Source organism: Copidosoma floridanum, unplaced genomic scaffold (genome assembly GCF_036245765.1).
Source record: "Copidosoma floridanum isolate Cflo_tuat_1 unplaced genomic scaffold, Cflo_Japanese_pri ptg000030l, whole genome shotgun sequence".
Taxonomy (NCBI): Eukaryota; Metazoa; Arthropoda; class Insecta; order Hymenoptera; family Encyrtidae; genus Copidosoma; species Copidosoma floridanum.
The window spans coordinates 14,367,530-14,390,050 of NW_028321907.1; the positions used below are offsets into that span (position 1 = coordinate 14,367,530).

The 22,521-nt window shown below is 34.4% G+C and overlaps 3 protein-coding genes and 1 non-coding gene across 4 annotated transcripts in view; 1 reads left to right on the top strand and 3 right to left on the bottom strand.

Moving 5' to 3' along the window:
* The window catches only part of LOC106645573 (uncharacterized), a 273,368-nt gene extending 266,510 nt beyond the window's left edge, over positions 1 to 6,858 (bottom strand). Inside the window, exon 1 of the mRNA XM_089596171.1 lies at positions 4,857 to 6,858. Coding sequence (XP_089452297.1) covers positions 4,857 to 6,783 — 1,927 coding nt within the window. The 5' untranslated portion in view covers positions 6,784 to 6,858. The remainder of the gene's footprint in view (positions 1 to 4,856) is intronic.
* A 4,502-nt stretch (positions 6,859 to 11,360) lies between these two features.
* Positions 11,361 to 16,350, bottom strand: LOC106639697 (uncharacterized). Its single transcript, XM_014353449.2, has 2 exons — positions 13,024 to 16,350; positions 11,361 to 12,890 (listed from the first exon to the last, which is right to left on the bottom strand). The coding sequence occupies exons 1-2, from the start codon at positions 16,138 to 16,140 to the stop codon at positions 12,774 to 12,776; spliced, it is 3,234 nt and encodes a 1,077-aa protein (XP_014208935.2). The 5' UTR covers positions 16,141 to 16,350; the 3' UTR covers positions 11,361 to 12,773.
* The window catches only part of LOC106639698 (uncharacterized), a 107,394-nt gene continuing 100,896 nt past the window's right edge, over positions 16,024 to 22,521 (bottom strand). Inside the window, exons 10-20 of the mRNA XM_089596228.1 lie at positions 21,726 to 21,946; positions 21,445 to 21,583; positions 20,298 to 20,606; positions 19,658 to 20,160; positions 19,375 to 19,466; positions 18,641 to 19,275; positions 18,245 to 18,483; positions 17,926 to 18,200; positions 17,491 to 17,656; positions 17,074 to 17,345; positions 16,024 to 16,106 (exon numbers count right to left, since the gene is read on the bottom strand). Coding sequence (XP_089452354.1) covers positions 17,078 to 17,345; positions 17,491 to 17,656; positions 17,926 to 18,200; positions 18,245 to 18,483; positions 18,641 to 19,275; positions 19,375 to 19,466; positions 19,658 to 20,160; positions 20,298 to 20,606; positions 21,445 to 21,583; positions 21,726 to 21,946 — 2,847 coding nt within the window. The 3' untranslated portion in view covers positions 16,024 to 16,106; positions 17,074 to 17,077. The remainder of the gene's footprint in view (positions 16,107 to 17,073; positions 17,346 to 17,490; positions 17,657 to 17,925; positions 18,201 to 18,244; positions 18,484 to 18,640; positions 19,276 to 19,374; positions 19,467 to 19,657; positions 20,161 to 20,297; positions 20,607 to 21,444; positions 21,584 to 21,725; positions 21,947 to 22,521) is intronic.
* Positions 21,050 to 21,121, top strand: TRNAE-CUC (transfer RNA glutamic acid (anticodon CUC)). Its single transcript has one exon. It is a non-coding gene; the product is annotated as a tRNA-Glu (tRNA).

The following is a 22,521-nucleotide window of genomic DNA, read 5'->3' on the forward strand; positions in this document are numbered from 1 at the left end:
ATCAAGCAAATGATTTTGTTGTGTGAATATCATTACTTATCAAATTCTACATGTGCAGATACTGTATATATATTGCAGCTTCTTTTCGACTTGATTACTGAAATTTTACAAAAATATTACAAATTTATTTTCGTATGATTAAAATTTACTGAGACGAAACAAACGAATGAAATTAAAAATCATGAAAACTACTACTGTTGTACAAAATCTATAGTTAACAATTCATGATTTTTTATTGAAAGAACACACAAAATACGTTAAAGTAACCGTATTAGATAAAGTTTAAATACTTATTAATAATATGTGGCATGATTTATTAATCAAGCATTATTCGTTGAAAAAATATTTATTGATTTTTATCTTAATTTTAGCTGAACATTTTTTCTACTTGAAATTTGATGTTCATCGTGATTACTCTGTATACTATCGAGGCATTTAACTAATTTTGTCAAAAAACAATCTTTTTAATAAATTTACAAATTTTTCTTCCCAAATTTTAATTGTTTGATACATCTGTCGGAACACGGGATTGCTTGTACCTTGTCATAAAAATTAAAACAATATTTAAGTCTACTTTTAAGATACGAAGATTTAATTTTAATAAGAAAAAAAGTTTAGTCAAAAAATTTTAATAGAAATTTATTGTACAAGTCAATTTTCACGATGGATAAATTTGAAGTCTAAGAAGGGGAGCCTGCACAAACTAATATTTTTTCTTCCACATGCATACCGTACAATTTACCTAATTTCATGTAGTCACAAATCATTTTGTATACGAATGCAAGCTACACTCATCTACAAACTACAGGTCTCGTGAGTAGCGTGTAAGAATTAATCGAAAGTATAAATCTTTGCGAGATTACCCTCCCTCCCCGAAAAAATTATTAATACTAGAGTCAGAGCACATGCACATATTTCTCCCTCCGTGATAGTTCTCTCATTTGTTTGGGGACTTTCCTCTTTTTCTTCCCCCTCACGTCCGCATAAAGTTCAACATAGATGAATGCATGCAGTAACAAAGACATAGCCTATGTAAAGCAAACGCACGCATGTCAGGCGAGATGTTAGCAACAGTTGACAACAGTACAAGAGAGGGATGCAGAAGTTCGAGCCCTATATATTGTTTTTGGAGACCATACTGCTCTGTGAAGTTAGATTTATGTGTGTGGGTTATCCTACCCTCGCTTCGTTGTTGGCACTTTAAGATGAATTTAATTTTTTTTATTCTTTAGCTTTGGATCATATTATGTGTCAGTGCTGTATTTTTGCTGTGCTTACAAGCGAGTACTAAAAGCTTTTACGCTACTGTGGAATACATATAGTTTTTCGTGGTGAGCTGGTAAAAATATTGATAAAATATACTAAGAATTTCAATTCGAAGACGTCAAGTTTATCTTCTATGAGGCAAAGAAGTGTCGAGCTGTCTCTTAAGTCATTCTGATTTATAAAAATAGGTGCTCTGAATATGGCTCTAAAGATTTATGTAGTTTACGAAAATTATTATTTTTTTGTCACATTTGATTCAGGCTTCATAATACAAGTAATCTAACACACTGGGGTGTACGAAAAAATCAGAAAATTATACATTCCATGTGTGATATTTGATAAAATAAAAATAATTAAAATTATTAAAAGGTTTGAGAAGGTAAAAATTTTATAACTGTAGATTTTAATGCTTCGACAAACTGAAACGAGTTTAAGCTGGACCTATAAAACATGCTGGTAAAATACGAATATAATGACTCGCAGTTATTGAGTAGTTTCAGAAAGAAACGATTAAAATTTTGCCCACGTACTGAAAAGTCTAGGTGCTCACGGTGCTCACATGTTTACGCGTTTGATATCTGGTCTTTACACACTTGGTTCGCATCTCTGGAAAACTAATTTCGCATATGCATATTTCCAACTATAGTCTGATCCTTCAAAAGCCATATAAAATGAAATAACCTCATTGCTGTGTAAGTGATTGATTTACTATAAATCTGAGGCAATTTTTCCCTATACCAATCACGATAGCACATAAGTGCAGAATCATTATACGTATAGTTCGTTAGAATTTCCATAAAAAAAAAAACAAAAAAGTCTTACCTTGTATACTTAACATTTCAGCTAACGTCTTAAATTTTCCGTTATAAATATTTACTATAAGGATAACTTATCAGCTCTAATTCATACTTTTTTATAGACCCTAGCCAATTCGATAATATATTTTCATGAGCCGAGAGTTCAGAGTTAAGAAAGATGACCATACACTTCAATGACCTTTTATGATCTGGGAGTCAACTGGACGTTAAAAAAAAATCAACTTTCTCCTGGAAGCGAGATCAACATTAGCCTTATTTTTAACATTTTTATCAAAGTTTAATCACATGAATCACATTTTATAAATCGCAAGAAAAATCACCAGTCATTTTACAACTTAATTTTCCTATAGCAGTACCTATAGGACATCACCACAGAGTTGAGAGTACAAGGCGCCAGGAGACATCTGGCAAGGACCTACCAATGCATCAGGCGGGTTCCCTTTGCATTTTTTCACCCCCTTCTCTTTGGCTCCCCTCTCTATGACGACACATCGGATTTACAAATCCAAGATTGCTAAACCCGTGGGCGTGGCTTTGTATGTGCCCAAGGAAAAACATCCCACAAGCTTTGGCACATTTAATCAGAGTGCAGGCGCAGAGACATGCTCGATAAAACACTGCCGTTGCCGCCAAGATGTACCATTCATCCGTTTTTCTTCGCGAAATATATAATCGTTGCCGCCGTTGTCGCCACTGCCTTATACTACACCACCAACGTGGTTGTCGTCATTTCCGGTTTAGAAAATTGTTCGGAAAAAAGTTCCTTAGCTATAGTTTCTCGTGAAAAAAGTCTGACAAGCTGTAGCTTAGTAATAAATTTGCAGATAAAGCAGTGCTTGGGAATGTAAGACCGTAGTAGTGCCGAAACTTTTTTTCCAAATACCGACTTCGATACATGAGATACCAACATTTTTACATAGCCTTGCAACATTTTGTAAGCTCGAGTGCTTCTTTTAAGTGCGGTGGTTCGTTCATGACGAGTTAAATAAGTAGAAAGGACCGCGTGTGGTCAGACAAATGGGTTTGTTGACTTTGGCTGAACCGGCTTGTTTGTACCGTAGCAAACAGACACCACTTGCATTTTAACCTACCAAGAGCATCATTTGCCAATAGATAAACAAGCCTTACTGACCAATTGATAAACTTTTTATGTGTAGTAACATTCACACAGAGTCAGTCATTAAATCTTATATTTTACTACTGCAAGTGGATGTGAATATTTTCGCGAAGATGGATAAGTAAATAAATAAAACGAAACAAAACTATAAGCAAAAATCTTCTCCACCAAATAATCACTGTACATCAGCTTGGTGGTTTACTCGAGATCTTTCAGGGCTTGGCTCTTGCCCCACTCGGCACTCGAAGAGTAAATTAATTTTTCTCGGTGGAGCTAGAAAGAAGTTGACTTTTTTTACTCTGAAGCTCTGTAGGTATATATACCCACTCTGACTTTTTATCCTGCTCATCCCTCGTTTTGTGGCTCTTTTTCTCGTGCTCCCTTGATCGACGGTGGATCGAGGAAATGGAAATGAGAATTGCGGCGCCCTGCCAAGAATCCAGATCGTAATGGCGTTTTTGCACGTTTAATGCATCATAGTGGCAGGGTGCCACGTAGCCTTTTCTAACCACCAACATTACCACATCGAGCTTAAAGTCTCTATCCTACCATGAATCGTTTATTTTTTTAGTCCCTTAAGAGAACCGCAGGAGGAATTATCGAAGGTGTGGTTGTTTATCACTTCGTTTTGGCTTTGTTTCTATTTCGCAAGTATTTCCCTTGTACCTTTATCGCTTAGTACAGTAATTGAACGCTGAATAAAGTTGATTTTCGGAATGATTAACTTGAAAATGGTAAATTTATGTAACCAACTGAAAATGATCCTGTCGATTAGAGCCCTAAAAATAATGTTTCATATTTTTGACCATGTAGTACTTGTTCCAATTATAGTCAGTCTTTTATATCACAAAGATATGTTATGCATTCATAAAACCTTAACTTCATAGATATATTACAAATGTAGTTTAGACCAACGTCATCATAAAATGGGCCATGCTTAAGACGAGCATCGTGCTCCATTTACACAGTGCAAAAAAGTTTACTTTGTGACAGAATAGTGACGACAGCGACGCGCGACGTTTTAATATTTCAAAGTGGCTAACGGAGTGAAAGATGCAAAAATATGAACCTGTAAATGAAACCTTGCTCGGAAAGGTCATCTAGTTTAGGCGAGACAGATAACTTTTTCTAAGTTTGCGTCTTTCGACGCTATGCTCTTTCCATCTTCCTTGAGAAAAAAAAAAAAAAAAACCAAAGAGTCTTGCAGAGCTTGAAACACCCACTGCGAGCCTGTAATTTTCTTCGTTTTTAATTTTTGATACCAAAACACCCAAACACAACAGATATAGATTGAGGAGCTATTTTTACAAAAGTTATTTTACCAGTGTTGCTACTGTGCCATACAAATAAATGCACGAATTTTGATTTCGTATTTTCGCATTGTCCAGACTGAATATATTGTGGAAACAGTGTAATTTTAGCATTTTAAAAACCAGAACATTAGCATGGGATCTGTGCTACCTCGCAATTTGTAAACACACTTTTTCATCCGAAATATTCTTTTCATCATTTTTTAAGTGTCATGGTATCGTATGTTTTGTGAAAAACTGATTCCACGACGAGTCTTGAAGATATGACATTTTTTAGTTAGATACCTTCGTAAAATTTATTTCAATACATTTATATAGAAAAATTCGTATCAATTTATCAATTACCTTCATTGAATCCATCAATTTTCTTTCGTCGGTGGCGTCTTTTGTTCTGAACTTTTTCATCCTGTAAACAGTTCGAGGACGACGTATCCTCGCACTTTTCAACGATGCAGGCCACTGTTGGTTTCTTTGCCTCGTACTGTCGCCTGCGCAAAAGTTCGTAAACTCGTTTGAGGTAATCCCTCGCTATTTCTTCATTCGTTTTATTCTTGTAGTCATAACATATCTCGTCACTGCCTTCGCCATCTGCACCATCAATAACCTTGAAAGTGTCACTCTTCTTAATATTCGAGTTAGCACACGAATCAACATAGTCATCGTTAACTTTAAAATCTCTCTTCGATATGGAATTATAACCAAAGTCTGGCGACCTCACGCCATATGTACAGTCCTTCTCTTTGGTAGTCTTCATCTTTTCATTCTTTGAAAAATCGACCACGATATAGTTCTCTTGTAAACTGGTACCAGGTCTTTCATCGTCCTCGTTTGATCGGTTTTTCGAGTTGTCCTCCTTCATCGGGTCAACGCATCTCTTTACGTTCTCGCAGATCCTGCAATTCCTCGTGCTACAAGAGGCTCGCTGATAATCTTTCCATCTAGGCCTCTTCATAAAATCCTCTTCAGCCAGCTCATGCTGCTCTCTCTGGAGGCGTTCCTGTCTCTTACGCTCCCTGTACTCTCGCCACGATCTTTCGAAATTATCCTGACTTCTTATGCACTGAGTCGGGCGGTTGGTGCTTGCTGGACAATCATTTTCCGAGTCGACGCCACCTCCGGCCGTTCTGTGGCTTAGCAAGACGTCGCTTTTCGTTTTCCTATAAAATTTTTTCCTGTCCGAGGCTGAAAAACTTTTCTTTAAAGGTTTCTGTTGCTGCTGCTGCCTGGCTTTTAATTTTCTTTTCGAAGCCTCGTAAACTTCAGGCTCGAACCTTATATTCGCATCGCTACATATTTTCCTTATCGTGTAGTTTTGTAAAGCCAGTTGCCTTTCATCCTCGCAAGCTCGGTCCGAATGCCTCTCTGTAATGCCATTCTCTGGCACATCAAAGTAACTATCTGGTGGGATGCGCTGCAAAATCTTCTCTTCCTCCAGCATTTTTGCCTGAATCTTCTCCTTCAGAAAGCTCCTGATTTTATCCAGGTCCTCTTTGCTGAGCTTCTTGTTGGCTAGTATTGGATTCCCATTGACTGCTCGGCCTTTGTAATATCTCGGTAGCTCCTCATTTTCGGTGGGCTGGGCACCTTCGCTCTGGCTTCGCAAATATGCTTTCATCTTCTTGTATCTGGCGCACGCCACTTCAACCGGCCTTGGCTCAGCAGTATCGCTATTCCGCTTATCCAAGTTGTCGAGTATCTGCTGGCGCAAGTAATCGCTGGCCGAGTACCTCTCAGCCACCGTCGCCGCATCTTCATTTTTTTTCACCGGCGTAGCTGCGTTCAAGAGAGAGGTTTTGGAATCGTTGGACGAGTGACGCTTACGCGTCTTGTGTCGCTTGGACAAGGACGAGGAGGAGATGGTGGCGTCGCTGCGTGATTTGCGTGGCGGAAAACCGCAGCCCAAGGAGCCAAACTTTGAGCTAAAGCCCTCGTAGTTGCGATTGCCGAGCGTAGAGGTTTTAAAAAGGGGTGGGTCCAAAAAGGCTTCCTCCAACCGCTCAGGAAAGGACTCGTGGTATTTGAGGCCGTCGTGGAAGGAGCCCCGAGCCCGCTGAGCTACACCAGCACTAGTTTCTACCAGCAGCTTTCCATCTCTGTCCAGGAGCTGGATTACCGGAAGGATGTCAGCTGACGTGGTCAGCTGCCACTCCCAGTGTGGTGGTTTGTCTAACTTAAGGCGTATCACCGGTTCTTCGGGGGTTGGAGTATCGAGCGAGTCCCTCCTGACGCGCCGAGCCGTCGCCAAGATCAAGGGATGGTGAGTCGTCTTCATGGCTGACAATTATGGCAGTTGTCTTTAATCACTTTCCTCGAAGGTTCTTCGCCTTTCTGGCATTCGAAATCCGTTTATCTCTTTAGTAGTACCTGCGTGCTTTCCACGAGGTGACCTTGCAGGTTGTTCGTGATACTTTAGAATCAAATGGTTATCGGCTTTCTTGCTCGTACCTTCTCGGTCATCCGTACTACTTGTTTTTTTGGCTCATTTGATTTCGCTCAATTCAAGAGTCTGCATCTAAGAAAATTATTACAATGCAGCTTATATAAAGCTGTTTTTTCATTGCGGCCGCTCTCTTGGCAGCTTAACAATATGAGCTCTGGCTTCTCCGAGCGTTTCAATGATGTTTACCGACTTGTTTTTTCAATTCTAAGGAATCTTACATCTTTTTTCCCCAGTTTTCTTTTAACTCTGCAATTGAATTCTCGTCTTTTAAAAAACAGTCTTGGAAACATGTGATGTTCGATTCTAAAATTTAACAAATAATATTTGGAAGGATACTCAAACTAGCTAAATCCGAGGCTAAATCTATCAGTACTCAAATTTCAAAAAAGTAACTAATCGATAGGTATTTTAGACTCCCTTGTCACACTAGCTTGTAATCTCGATCGCGTCAGCAACTGATTATCAAGTCTCTCGAACTTTTCGTCTCAAGCACTACTGCTCTTATTCTCCTCCACCTCCTCTTCTAATCTACTTCCTTCTCAGCGTCGAAGGAAAGTAGCACTATGGTCGTTTTTTAAACATACCTGAGCTCTCGACTACTGCTCTCTTTTCACCCACGTAGAGACGTATGCACGACGATAAGAGAGGATGAGAGGATGAAGAGAAATGATACGGATAGCTGTAGCACTTAACTGCACAAGAACACGGTCAACTCATGCGAACTGACTGACAGACGGCACGCTTGACATGGTGGAAAACGAATTGGTTTATGATCTGTATAACACTCGACATGTTACTAAACGAACAAGTTTAAAGAGTCTGGAGATTCGCACGTCACGTGTATATCACGACTGTGGCTGTGTGTGCTGCCTACGATGCGACCGACAGCATAGCAGTGGCAGCAATAGTAGAGCCGCGGTCCACTCGCGCGCTTATGACGTCACGTGCGCACCTCGCTCAAAATAAATCCCCAGCGGGGATTCGTGGGATGGCTGCGTAAAATTTCGAGATTGCGCTAGCACGGAAAGCACGTGGCACTTGTGTCACGGACTTTTTCAGCGTTCCTTTAAAACTACTGTTCTTCTTCTTTTACTTATATTTTGATGCCGCTAACTCTCTCTCTCTCTCTCTCCTCTCTTCCTCATCACCCCTACACCCTGCTTGTTTGTTACTTACGTAACTTTTGAAGTTATAAAATCTGATACAGATTTGTTTTTGTTTTTTTTGTTACTTTAATCAATTTTATTTAAAATTGTCTGAGTCTGATATGTTGAGAAAGAGTGAGTTTTTTTCTTAAATAAACAATGTTAAGATGTTTAAAATGTACCATTTGGTGCACTGAAAGTTGTTAAACTGGTTTGGTTGATGTTTACCAGTGACAATCTTTTTTTATCTCTTTTTTTCCTTCAGAGTAACGTCCAAACAATTTTGTTTGAGATCCCTTGTCAGAAACATCCTTAAAAAAATACATTATACTCTTAACATTAAGGTATTGCTATTGACACTCTAATTATGGTCCAGATTTTAATAAAATTCGGTTCACTCTCAGGTATTACTGTCAAAATGACTCAGTTAAAATTTGGCTAGCCTATACAGCGTTAAAGAAAAACTATGATGGTTTTTATTTTGATGCATTTAATACAGGCTTTTACGAAAAATTGCATTAAAATTTAATTTTCAAAGAAATTACGATTCAGATTTTAATAAAAGTTGGTAGATCAGAAACTGAAGATGAAAAGTGAACCTTTTTAGCCTTAAAATTTTTATTTATTGTATGAGTGAGTATAGAAATAAAGAAATAACTGTCAAAAACGATATTTTTTTTTGTACGTAAAGATGTACTCATCTGGATATTTAACAGCCAAGAAAACAACAGTCTCGATTGAAGCTAAAAAAAATTTTGCGTTTGTTTGTGACTATACCCATTTTTGACTATTTCTTAATATTGACGTATAAAACATTTTGATTGATTCGGACCTTACCCTACTTAGATTATACTGCTAATTTATTTTTAACTCCCATGCAAATTGAATACCACAAATCATAACATCCATTAAAGTTGGTCTAAAAGTGACAACACTGTTATATAGAAAAATTATTGTGTGCAATCATTGACTCTTCAAGAGACTATAACTATAGGCAACAAGCGTAAATCAGTAGATTTAAAACAAAAAACATAATTCTTCAAAAACCATACCGATATCTTTAAGTATTTAATACTACGAAATTTTATACAAAATTAAACAAGCTAGAAATTTGATTTCTCCTAATGCAACTGTATTTTCAAATTGTGAATCGTTGTTTAATCAATCCAGCCAGGTGGAGCTTCGACAAAGACCAGTGGAGAGAAACTTCTGTAATCTTCCGGTTAAAAGTCTTCAGTGACTCTTGTAGTCGAGCAAAAGGAGGATTGAGGAAATAGAGAAAGTGGAAGAGAGAGAGAGAGAGAGAGAGAGAGAAAATAGCAGTAGTCCAGTGCCTCTGTCATTCTCCGATAAGTTGCACGCTCTTCTCTTCTTCCACGTTCTCTCCCGGTGGATCTTGTCTTCGGCTTTCTTTTATCCTCGCGAGTAGAGTTCAAAGCTGCAAGTCACGTCTTTCTTCGTGGGATTCCTTTCGCTTCTCTCATGTCTTTCGCTCTCGCGATTTTCCATTTGATTCCCTCGTCCTGCAGTAGTAATGAAGAACTCACAATTATTATGAGCTGTACCTTTCTGTCTTCCCCTGTACTTATTCATTTGCCCATCGAGAATTCGAGGTGGAGTTCGGTCCCCACCTATATTCTTTCATTTTGACTCTTCATTTCAAGCTACAGATAAACGAGTCTCGAGGTATCGATGGACGCGATCAATAAATTAAAAAAAATTAAAGTAAATTTATTGACATGGTGATTGTTTTTAGCCAATCCACTGCTAAATCGTAAGTAAACTCGAAAAAAAATTATTTATCTTATGCCCATGCATTCGTATTTAAACATCTGTCATTTCAATAGTAACAATTCCAATTATATCCAGAGTAACATATTAAAAAAAAAAAATGTTTGCAAAGGACCTTCATGCCATTCATCAACAATACGACATAACATAAGCGACTTTCGAAAAACATAAAAAAGTACATCACATAACGTTCAGTAACTATTCAGTTGGCCTGTATTCGGATAGTACCAGATTGGTTGTAGCAGTAGTAGTACAGTACTTTGTTATTGTTGTAGCCCATATAGGCTGATTTGGAGTTTTAGTTGACGGCTTTTATTTTGATCGCATGTACACTGTGTTGACATAAATTAGTTACGTGGAAAATTTGAACCTTTAATTCATTTTGTCTAGTAAGGTTGAATAACCTCTCTCATTGGTGGATTTTATACTTTGTGCCTCACGAATCGATGTCAGTACAGTGTACACACACGTGAGCAAAACCTTTTGCTGCTTCTCGCTCAGTCATTGGATACCGAGAAAAAGCTTGGCTACCGAGCGCGCATTATTATTAGCAAAGTGTCGAAAGCTCAAGAGCAAAGAGTAGTTCTGTCTGCCTTATTCCCTCTCGCTATTTAAAATGATTGGCTGAGCAGTACCTAACAATTGCATTTTCTTATGATTTTCCGTTAAAAAATATAATATGCGTAACTTGCATAACCGAAATTCTTATGTTATTTGTGTTTCTTTTTTTACGAGCTAAAAAGGCTCAGATTGTTTATTGTGTTATTAATTAATTCAATCACATGACCAACAGTTAAGTGCATGGTTTTACTGTAGCGGCTTTTAAATATTAGAATGAATAGCATCAGCAAGAACTAATAGAAATTCGTGATTGTAACATTAAAAAATCTTGTGTAATGTTTCAAACTTTACCGTTATTTGTTGACAAAATAGTTGTAAACTATGAAGAAAATAATCTTATATTAAGTCATGTAGATTATAGTGGTGATCGATAATTGCATAATATTTTTTAAAATATTTTTGTGAAATTAATAAAAAAAACATTTAGATGAGTTTCAGTTCATACTTTTTTATTCCGTTTTAAGTAAATAAACGATGCCTGCACGCAACATCAAAAATAAAATCAACAGCAAAAGTATACAGCATAGAAAATAAGAACTTGTTTATCGGTGGGTATCATATAAACATACACAACGGACTAAAAAGAGAACTTGTCTTGATTGAACGCTATCAAACTGTAACATGTGCATTAATTTAAAATCGTAGTTATTTTTGCTAACACAATCCAATTTGAGTATAGTTCTATGTTTGTCTATACGATAGTACACAGTTTGTTAAATATTATTAAATACGATTTTTTTATGTCTTTTACAAAATGCCATAACAATATTGTTTTGCTTCAAATATCGTGAGCTTATTTTCTCTGTATGTCGCTTATATGTGCCTGATAAAATAAAAAATTGCTTGCAAATATCTGCGATAAAACACAGCTATAAACTATGAAATTTGTTTTTGTCTGTACTTAAGAGCTAATGTTTTAATTTATTTTATGTATTATATCTTGCGTAAAAACAATTCTAAAAAGGTTTTCTTTTCCACCAATCGAAATGTGTCTTTTTTCTCTAATTTTTTAGCAAAAACAAGGCTTTTATTTATTACAATATTATTTTAACTATCTACACGTACGCTCTTATTTTCTCATGTCATTATTTTTACATATATCTGTACGCATACAATACTTACTATCATTGATAAAACTAATATTTTCAAAGATTTGTCTATCTAAAAAAAATTGTTACAAAATTATCACTCAAGTCTGCTGCAAGTGAAGTTTATATTGCGTTTTTCTTTATACACCTACAAATTGCAATGTAACTCGTGTGGCTGTAATATGCAGTATTTAATCATAGTTCGCTATATCAATCAAAGTATGAGTGCGTTGAGAGCAATTATTATCAATGACCTGAGACGTATAATATCGCCAAGAGTAAATAATTACTATATATTTATGTATATTCAGGAACATTAAAATAATGTTATAAAATATTTTTAAGATTTCTCAACAACATCACATTTGCATGAAATTCTAATTTTCATTACTTACTAATAAACAAAATAATACTTTTTTGAGATGTTTAACGGGTGATGATAAAAATTATGATTAAATCAGTGTAATTAATCTTACACAATAATGAAATTAATATTTATATTAATCACAATCATAATAATCTTACATATTTAGTGTACATTATACAAACATAAGTTGGTAATATACTTCAAAATTGCATGCATAACAAGAAATTAAGATATTTTCATTCTTTTATGATGCAATATTTCTTAAATGATACAACAATAATCGCACTGTGAAAAAAATTTGTTGTCATTTCAAAACTCAGTGGTGCATAATAAAGACTGCTTTATCACTTGTTACACATGTATGTAATAATAATGTCTAATCTATCTGCCAGCAGCTACTTTTCTAAGTTATAATACACTTATGACTAATCGCAGATAAGTACTTTGTACATGAGAGTTTATATTTTATATGAATTTACATATATGTTTGAGTTCGTGTACACCACCAAGGGAAAATTTTGTAAGTATTTTGCGACGCTATATGTTGATTTTAATACTTGAACTAGAAAAATTATAAATTAATTACCGTTTTATCACGCACCTTAGAAAACTTCAATTTTTCAGTTTTATAATAGTATAAATTAATAAATTAATTTTAAATGTCTTAATTTAAAAGTTGTGAGCCATATAAGATGAGTGTGAGAAAAAGGTTCATTCATACATTTATGTTTACATTTGGCAAAAAATAATATTGTTAATTGAGCATCGCTGGGAAATTTCTAGAAAAATCCTATTCAAAAAATCTACTGTTTACAAGGTGCAGTAAAATACAATGGTTTGGTTGCTTTGTGGGGTCTTGGTTTGTGGAAGAAAGCTTCGGTTACCTGGTGTTGCTGAATAAGATGTTGCCATTGCTTCTGGCGATTTCTGCAATATAAAAGGTTAGAAACTATTTTACCGAATAAATATCAGTAGTTAATGCAAATAAAAGTCGCAAATTTTTACTAATTGCCACACATTTTTTCTAAAATTAAGTTAAAAATATTGGAAATTCTATTACCTGAATACAAATGATGGCGGCTTCGTCGTTACAATGCTGATCCAACTTTAATCCGTTTTGCTGCTCTACTTTATCAACACTAGATTTCATTAGTGATGTATTCTTTGTCAGCTTTGCTGTAATGCCTCCCGCAAATGATGGTAACTTTCCCTCTTCTTTGTTCTTTTGCTTATCATTTTCCTTATCTTTTTTTCGAGTAGTCATAATTATATGCTCATTATCGAATTGTACACTTTTTCTTCTCTCAAATTTTGGACTTGGCTCAGTTTTTAAACACGATTGTTTCTGAATAAGTGGTATTAGAGTACTTACAGGTGAAGGAGAATTTTGGATCATAATTTTGTTAGCATCGTCGCTGAATTTGATTCCCGCTTTTTTAACATCTTCTTTCTTCGGTGTTACACTATTTTTAGTATTTTTCTTTAATTTTTCGTTTGTCTTAATCAATTTAGTTTTATTTTTTTCTTGCTCGCACTCACTGTGCTTTTTAAAAAGATTATCCTTAACTTTAGCTATACTACAAATCTCACTTTGAATCTCATAGTATTTAACGTAGTTCTTAACACTACCGGGGATTATTGAAGCAGCCTCGTGGGGTTGGTCCTTCGTTACAACTATGGGTGTCGTGGCCTTATTGTCGTTATCATTATGCTTGGTATGCGAAGCTTCCTTTATTATGGCACTCGTGTTTTTGTATACATTAATTATGTCAAAAGTGCTACTGTTTGTCATCAGCTGTGTTAAACAATCTGATTTGGTATCAATATTTGAATTTACACCTTCGTTATTATCTAAAATGTTTCCCACTTGCTTAATCTCATTTTTTTTGTCAGTCTTTACTTTAATATTGTTTTCATCTACTTTATCCAATTCACGATAGTCTTGCAATCGAGACAACGTATGAACAGTAGTCTTCACTGGTTTTAATTTGATTGCACTGAAGTTAGCCAAAAGCTCATCCAATACATCACCTTTGACTTCTCCAGCACTTTTATTTTTACTTAAGCTTGTATTTATTTTTTCCAAGGCTTTTATTCTCATGCTAGATTCTGTTGATTCAGTGCTTGACTTATTCGTAGGCTCTACTGCCGTTTCGGTAGAGAATTCACTTACATCAGTGGTAAGAGGTTCAGAACTGTATATTTCATTTGCCGAAGCACTCATATCTTGCTTTAGATGGGTAGCTACAACTTCGCAATTTGCAGTTGATGTAACCCATGAATTTTGAGACAAGTTATTACCGTTTAACATTGTTTCTAAAAAGGAGTTTCGAGGTGTATTTTCAGGCACTGGTTTGTCCTCAGCAGGAGATATTTCAATTATTGGTATTTTATGTAGATCTAGAACTATAAAAGGTTTTTTTTTATTACATAAACTATTAGTTTCAGCTACATCTTTAATTTTTGCAGAGCTTTCAATCCTGATGTTAAGTTGTTTTATATTCTCTGTAGTCATGTTGTCATTCTTTTCTGTGTTGTCTACTGTGTCATCTCGATCATCGAATGTGATAAGTTGATCAATCATTGCAATTGGCTCAAGATATTTTTTGTTTTGTTGGATCCTATCTTCTTTTAAATTGACTTGGTCTTTTTCAAAATACAATTGCCATTCATCTTCCTCTGACAAGTTATAAAAAGAAGAATCTATTAACTTTGTCTTTTTTTTTGATGATTCATCATTCATTTTATTAGATACTTTATCTTTTGCATGTAACTCTGAGTAAAGTTTATGCTTAACATTTGTATTTTCAGATTCTTCAAGATTATCTTCAATTAGTGATTCTATTTGACCTTCATCTTCTATAAATGTGGCTGAACTAAATATATCAAAATCTTCTTCCCATTCAGAACACGAATCGTTAATTGGATTTGTTGTTAATGTATATAAACTGTCAGACATATTTTCTTTATTCTCTACAGTTTCTAAATAAAATTTACTTGTGGTATTTGTGTCATTTTCATGTTGTTTAATGTTAGACCCTTTTTTGTCAACAGTCTCAAAATCTTCATCAATTATTTCAAATGATTGTACCGACGAATTTTCACAACTTAAAAATTTCTTTTCAATAAAATTTATGTAACTACTGCCATCATCATCGAGATCTATGTCTGGTGTCGATGTACTGGGAGATTCTATAATAAAACGCACTTTCGTAGTTGATTTTTCTGTCGATGCACTATTTTCATCCTGAGGGATTGAACGAAACTCTTCGTTGAGTTTTAAAATCTGTGGCCTATTTAGATGTTTACTCCTGTCTAAATAATCTTCAAAGATGTATTCATCACTTTGCTCTTCCTCAACTAACTTACTATCATTAGTGTACAAAGTATTCCATTGCCCAAGGCATTCTTCAAACGGTCGATTTGTGGTTGTAACACGAAAATATATTTCTTCTCTAATATTTTCAAACGGAACATTTTCTACAAAAGGTAACATCGCTTGTTCCGATATTTCTTCTATTTTTTCATTTATTTCTTTAACCTCCTTTGTAATTTCATCAAAATTTTCTGATACTTCTTCAATTTTCTTAGACGTTTCTTCAGTTTTTTCTAGTATATATTCAGTAGATCTATCAATCTCCCTTGGACATTCTTGTACAACCATCTTATAATCTTCAAAAGTGAAATATAAAGGTGGATACTTATTAGGTTCGGAAGACTTAAAAAAAGGTGAACTCGATCGACTACTACTTGAGCCATTGAATTCTAGACCCTGATTCTCTACATTTTTTGATCTTTTTTGATCTTCTACTATATTAATATCTGTATCGTTACCGTTATAATCACTTTCATTAATTTTTTCAAAGGACGTAGTCTGCAGTACTTTGTCATGGTTACTAAGATTGCATTCGAGGCTGTCATAGAGATTGAAAGATGAGGCTAAGCGTTTTGAATGATTTTGCGATGATGCTGGTACTTTTTTTCCGGTCTTAGATCGTTGAGGTGGAGTTGGTAGATGTGGAGCTGATCGATGCTTGCGTTCACATTTTATTGCATGTGATTGAATGGAATTCAGATCCCTTGCTACCTCACTTTTACATCTTTTACGGCGTGGTGGTATTGGCGGTGGAAGTGAAGACTTATCTGCGTCACAAAATTTTAATTTTTCATTCATCATCGTTCACTATGCTTTAATAATTAAAAGAGCAACATGTATTTATGTTTAGTTTCACTTTTAAATCATACAGTAAAATGGAATGGCTAACATTTTTGCATAACGAGTTGAAATAAAAGTTCAGAAAAAGTAAACCACCTAAAAGCTTTTAGAACAAAGCACTTGCAGTCTTAGCACTAGGTAGGGAATAGAGGGAAACGTGTAGAATCGCGAGGCTCGTACAAACATGAACTGACGACGAAGCACTGGAGCTGATACCTTACAAGTGATACACGACCTATACTCCTCTCAATTGCAGCCCGTCAATAACAAAGACAAAGCGTATAAAGCTCATTCGTCTGACTATTTATTAAACAAAGTTATACCGTTCAGCTTGTACAATTTTTATTACTTAAAGTCAGGTTTTAGGCTATTACTTATAGTCCTATACAGTTAATTTTTCTAGAAAAGCAAAAGCATTTTACCTTGTAGTTTATCGTAATTTAATTGTGTATAATAGCACTACATTATCGTTTACACTCGTACAATATAAATATTTGTGCTCAAAATATTTTTAGAAAAATTAAATTGAATTAATTTGTTTTTAACACAATTAAAACATATTTTAAGTAAAATTTGCTATATTTTAAGTAAAAACTTGAATTATAAAACTCATTTTTTAGTTTTATTATATTTACATTTCATTTTATCTAAGTCTAATATAAACACTATGTACCCACACCGAAAAACATGTTAAATAATACTGAATGTTTCGCTTCTATAATATGGGGCTTCTTTAAATGGATAAACATAATGTGATTAGCGATTGAAAGTATTCGTGGTTTGAGCTTTTACGTCTATGTGCTCTCGATACAGAAATAAAATTTTCATGAAAAATTATACATATATGCTCTTCTTTAAAAAAAAATTTTATTTAACAAATGTAATCACACTTACATTATTAAATAAAGACCTGTTGAGTACTTGTACGACTGACATCTAAGTCTTCTAAGCTTAATAACATACTGGCTGACTGAATTGCGTTAGTTTCATCAATGTCAGGAACGTAAAGACTATTGATATTGTGATTTCCCATTGCACTCGATGCTGCGCTACTATAAGCACTAGATGTATTTTGTACAGAAGCAACATCTACAGTTTTTTGTAACCATTTTGACGACATAATAGCAGAATGATCAATTTCAGAAGAAACGTTAAATCTCAGGCTTCTGTAATTAAATTTAATTACTTGTTTATATTACTACTCATCACAGTTATTCTTATTTTAAATAATGGTTAATGCGATTCAACTACAGTTATTTACTAAATTATTAGAGATTGAGTGGCATAAATAAAACAATAATTGATTCTCACGGTAAGTAATTATTATCGTTGGAGTCCTTGATATTTTCATCACACAGTTGCACAACTTGAGATAATACAAGTTCAACTGTTTCAGATGAACTTTGCAATAACTTTAGAGATTCTTCATATCCAAGGTTTAGTAAATTCTGTCCATTTATCGCGACTATTCTATCACCTGCGAATAAGAATACTTATCTACTATAACGTTTGTATTGTTTATTTAATAATGATTAAAATAACAGGTGTGATATAAGAAACCCTTTTCTTGTCAATTTAGCAAGCTTTATAATCAGCTGCCTCAAAACTACATGTCGTATCATTGAGTCATAACATTTTAGGAAATTAACAGATTTTTAAACCAGATTCTTAAACATGACTGACATCTACACTATCTTATTGAGAATGGAAAGAGTTAAGCCGTACCGACTGTACTTTGCTGCTCACCTTTATTCACGTTTCCAGCCATATCGGCAGAGCCTCCAACCGAAACTGCCTGAACATAAACTCCACCATCGTTACCCTCCGTCACTTGCAGACCTATACTACCACCGTGGCCTCTTTCTAGCTTAATGGTTCGAAGGATTCGTTCTTCGGCAAAAGAAAGTTCGTCTAGCCTTGCGATCAAAGATGTCGACATTGTTTCATTTGGTATCCTAAATGTCTCCTCAGCTGTTCGAAGATCTGTGTCTGATGAATGTGACATTTTTAATATTAATTGTATGTATTGTAAGCAGCAATTTACATGGCTACATATAAATATTAATTTATTCGCTTACTAAGTACATAAGCTTCAGGCATAGGGGAACCAGTTGATTTTGCTGACGTAGTCTCTGATTTGAGAGACATTAGATCTAAGTCATCTGTGGTGTTAGGGTTTTGCTGTACAAGGCTACCGTACATAGATTGACTATCCGTTTTTACTTCAAGACCTCGAAATATGCTGTGAGAAATATTATTTTTATTTAGTCGATCAGCTCCAAAAATCGATGAACCCATTTTTTCCTAATAAAAAATAATATTTATTCATACACACTGTCAACTGAGTACATTTCATGATAACATTCATTTTTAAGTATAAAAACGAGGAAAAAAAAATCAAAATTTAAAAACAATACAAACTAAAGCTTTAAAACATTATATATTTTAAACCTGTACTTACCACGTTTACATTCTTCTTAACTATTATTTCTTTCCATTGTTCATCGTTAGGCACTGTAAAATCTTTTTTTTTCGGCAGTCCTGATTTATTTATCGCGGCATACAGATCTTCAGGATTTTTTATTTTTTCATTCAATTCATCCACATCCTTTGTTGAAAAGGACTTTGGAATAGTATAAACATACTCTTCCTTTTCATCTGCATAAGGAATCCCAATATTTGCATAATTATATAATCTATCACTCTCAGTCTGATCAAATACTTTCAAACCCTTGATATTTGGTTGCGAAAGAATATTCTTATTTACGATAGAAGCACGGTCCGACTCGTCTTCCGTGTCACGAGATTCACCTTCAGGCTCTAGTCGAGTGTTTACTTGGGCGTATAATACATTTTCATCAGGACTTGTAGAGGGTGAATCTACTGTTGTTGTGCCATTCATCTCTAGCTTTTTGTCTTCTGTAGCTTTTAATGGATTCTCATTCTCTTTATTCTGCTGTTCTTCAATTCGTATTGGGTAGTTCAACAGCTGCTGTTTTTTAACTGTATCAGCTATCGAAATTTTTGTTTTGGCACTTTCGGCTTTTGTTTTCGACTGTGGTGAGTTTGGTTCTAGCACCAACGGTACACCAAAGTCTGTAAAAGATGAACAGAGTTTCCATGAATAAAAATAAAAGTAGACAGTAAATCAAACTGTATGGCTTATTATGCGAGTGAAAATAACAATATGCTTACCTTTTACTAAACCCTGAAGTGATGTTAGTTCAGAACGAAGTTTTAGAAAAAACTGATGGTGCAATGATGTTAGCATAAAAGCATAATAACTCCTAAAACGAATAGTTTTTTTTATAGAACGCTCAAAATATTTTACTGTATCATTATTATTTAACGATATTTTAAATAGACTGTTTGTAATTCATATGCTATGTCATGCATTAGTTTTTGATTGAAACATTATACACTGTTTGTTATAAGGTCTTGATAATTTTAATATTGAAGAGAATCCTAACTGTCTTACTTTCGATGATCCATTCTGAGTTTAAATTTGCAGCGCTTTCCATTTATCCTTGTATACACCATTAAATAATTTTTTCCATAACTAAGAGTTTGAATATCTTTCCACTGAAATTTTGCAAGCTCAAGTCTTTCTCGTAACCGGCCACCTCTTTCAAAGATTTTTAACCCTTCAGAGTGAATGGCAAGCCATACATTACTATCACTTCTTTTAAATTTACTTGTTTTGCTAGTACTCTTATTGTTACTTATATTGGCATTTTTATTATTATCATCATCTGATGTTTTTTTCATTGATGAGTGTATTTGATCTTCCGTATTAGTTGGGCTTTTTGACATCATAATCTTTTGCTCATCAGTATAAGGACTACCTTCAAGATTTTGTTCTTGAGTTTCCGAGCTATTAAAATCTATTTTTCCATAAATTGGATAGTCTGAGCATTTGTCGATGTCATAAATGTTCTCTGATTCGATGTAAACATCTTGCTGACGTTGTTGTTCTGTGTCCTAAAAGCATTAAATCATTAAACAGTGTTATATGGTTTGCAAACTCACATTAATTATTAAAAGTTTGTTTGAAATTATACAATTTTTAAAACTTTATTAATATTTTATGCATTTCAGAAGTTAAACAGCTTATTTACCGGCTGTTGATTCTGGTTAGCAAACTTTTTTTGTCGAGCAACGATTTTATCAATCTCTTTTGTATCGACTGTGGCGATATAGTAATGGGCTCCATAATCAGTCAACATTTGAGCATGTGTTACAAACATTTCTTCTGCTTTGTTAGCATCCAAACCTCGCCGCTCACGATGAGATTGTTGTAATCGCTTGCGTAATTCTTCGCCACTGTCAGGTAATTCTGGATGACGATACTGTTGCTCCTCAGAATTTAAAATTAATGACTCGGGTACATAATGTTCCAACAAAAAATAATCACCACAGCCATGCTCCTGTAAATAAAGAATTGTTACTGGTTGTAATAATATGAATTTGAAAAAAATAAATAAAACTTATGTTCGAAAAAAAACACTTGAAGAAAGTTTAAACTTTTTCAAAAGAAAAATTCTATATAAAATCAACCTGATTATTGTTGATATCGTGTTGGCTTGTGTTACATTTTTTCCTCAAAAACTCGGTTTTTACCCCGAAATGAAAAAATTTAGCTCATTAAATTACTTATAATGTCACTTGTTTTAATAAATCAGTATATCTCATCGACCGACATAGTTATATCACACACAACTTTGATGCTCTTTTTTAAAAGTTATTTACTGTCTGAAGCAAAACAACATTTTGATGGCTTATGAAATAGTTTTTTCATAAAAATTTCTTCTATAGTATACATTCATAACTTCACGCACAAACTAAGGCCATGGAGAGGTCTGAAACATAGTCCGATATGGTCTAGTGGCTAGGATACCTGGCTCTCACCCAGGAGGCTCGGGTTCGATTCCCGGTATCGGAATACCTTTTGCTTTTTAAACAAACAATTTTCCATGCAACTTTTTTGTTTTTAAAAAATTTTATTCTCAAGAAACAGTAACAAATTAACCTTAATTTCGACATCTATGGGTATAGTATTCAAACGTTACTTTTTTTTCGTATTTGCAACACAATTATCAAAATATCAATGATGAATAAATTAGTACAAGCGTAATCAATGTGATTTGTAAATCATTAAAGTTCTAGTTTCATTCAAACCATAACAAAAACGATCGAGAAAACAACAAGCAGCTAGCGTTAATATCCCGTTATAAGGCACTTATAAGTCTTCATAATTCTACTTACATTTGTATTATAGTTTCCAAATTCAGCCTGGAGAGCAAGTCCGGTTAAATTGATCAACTGCGATAAAGGGCAGACTAACTGTTGCTCTAAAATACACCGACGTAGTTGCAAATACAACAAGTGCTTCGAAGTCCAGCTTCTATGTTGAAAAATTAATTTTGGTAAAATTTCATAAAAAAATGTGTTTGTCTTTTTTAACACTTGCTTATTTTAATATATTTAGTTACAAATTCGTAGAGTTTTTATTAATGTGCCAAAAAATAAAAATATTATTATATTACCTTACTCCTCGGAGCGACGGTAAAAAAAAGCGGAGTCTCAAATAAAGCATAAAATTTGTTGGAAGTCCTAATGGGCCTTTGTTCTTCCCACCATTTAACCAACCAGGGGGTGCGACTTTATTCAATTTCGTAATAGAAGGTAACATTGCAAAGTCCCCAGCCAATAAAGCTGCTAATCCCAAAGTGAAGTTCTCTTCTATGCCCTCCGTTTGCACAATCGCCTGAAAAGTATTTTTTTTTCATTTAATAGACAAATTCATAGTAATACTACTAACTAGTATTAGTATTAGTATTAAGACGTGTGAACTCACTGGCATAGGGCTAATAGAGCTCTCTGATTGGTCAGAGCAAGTCTGTGTTGACTACATTACAAATGAATAAAACGTATCACACAGTACACGCACTTGTGTTGAAGTAACACAAGCGTTCGTAGTACTTATAGTACGTATCAATGCCAACAGATTTTGTCTTTAGTTATTCACATATAATAATATCACTTAAGACGTTGTATTAGATCGTGATATAATAAACACAGAATCTTTCGTATGAGGATGAATCATGAGCAAGCTTAACCGCCAGAGGGCAGCAGGACAAGATGCTACCTAGAGATATAGATAAATTATTTAAACACGGTCTATCATGGCGTCTCTCCAATGCACTTTCACTGTTACTTGTATGTGAGAGAGCGGGAGATTTTAAATTTCAAGGATGAATGAGCAAATTTTCAAAGAGAACCAATATGGTACTTGAAATATAAGTCGGTTTAAGAAACTACTAAAAGCAAAAATGTAAATAA

Coding starts and splice junctions, on each gene's coding strand:
- LOC106639697 (XM_014353449.2), bottom strand. CDS start 16,140: ATGATGAATGAAAAATTAAAATTTTGTGACGCAGATAAGTCTTCACTT. Junction 12,891..13,023: donor CCGCCATCATTTGTATTCAG/GTAATAGAATTT, acceptor TTTATATTGCAG/AAATCGCCAGAAGCAATGGC.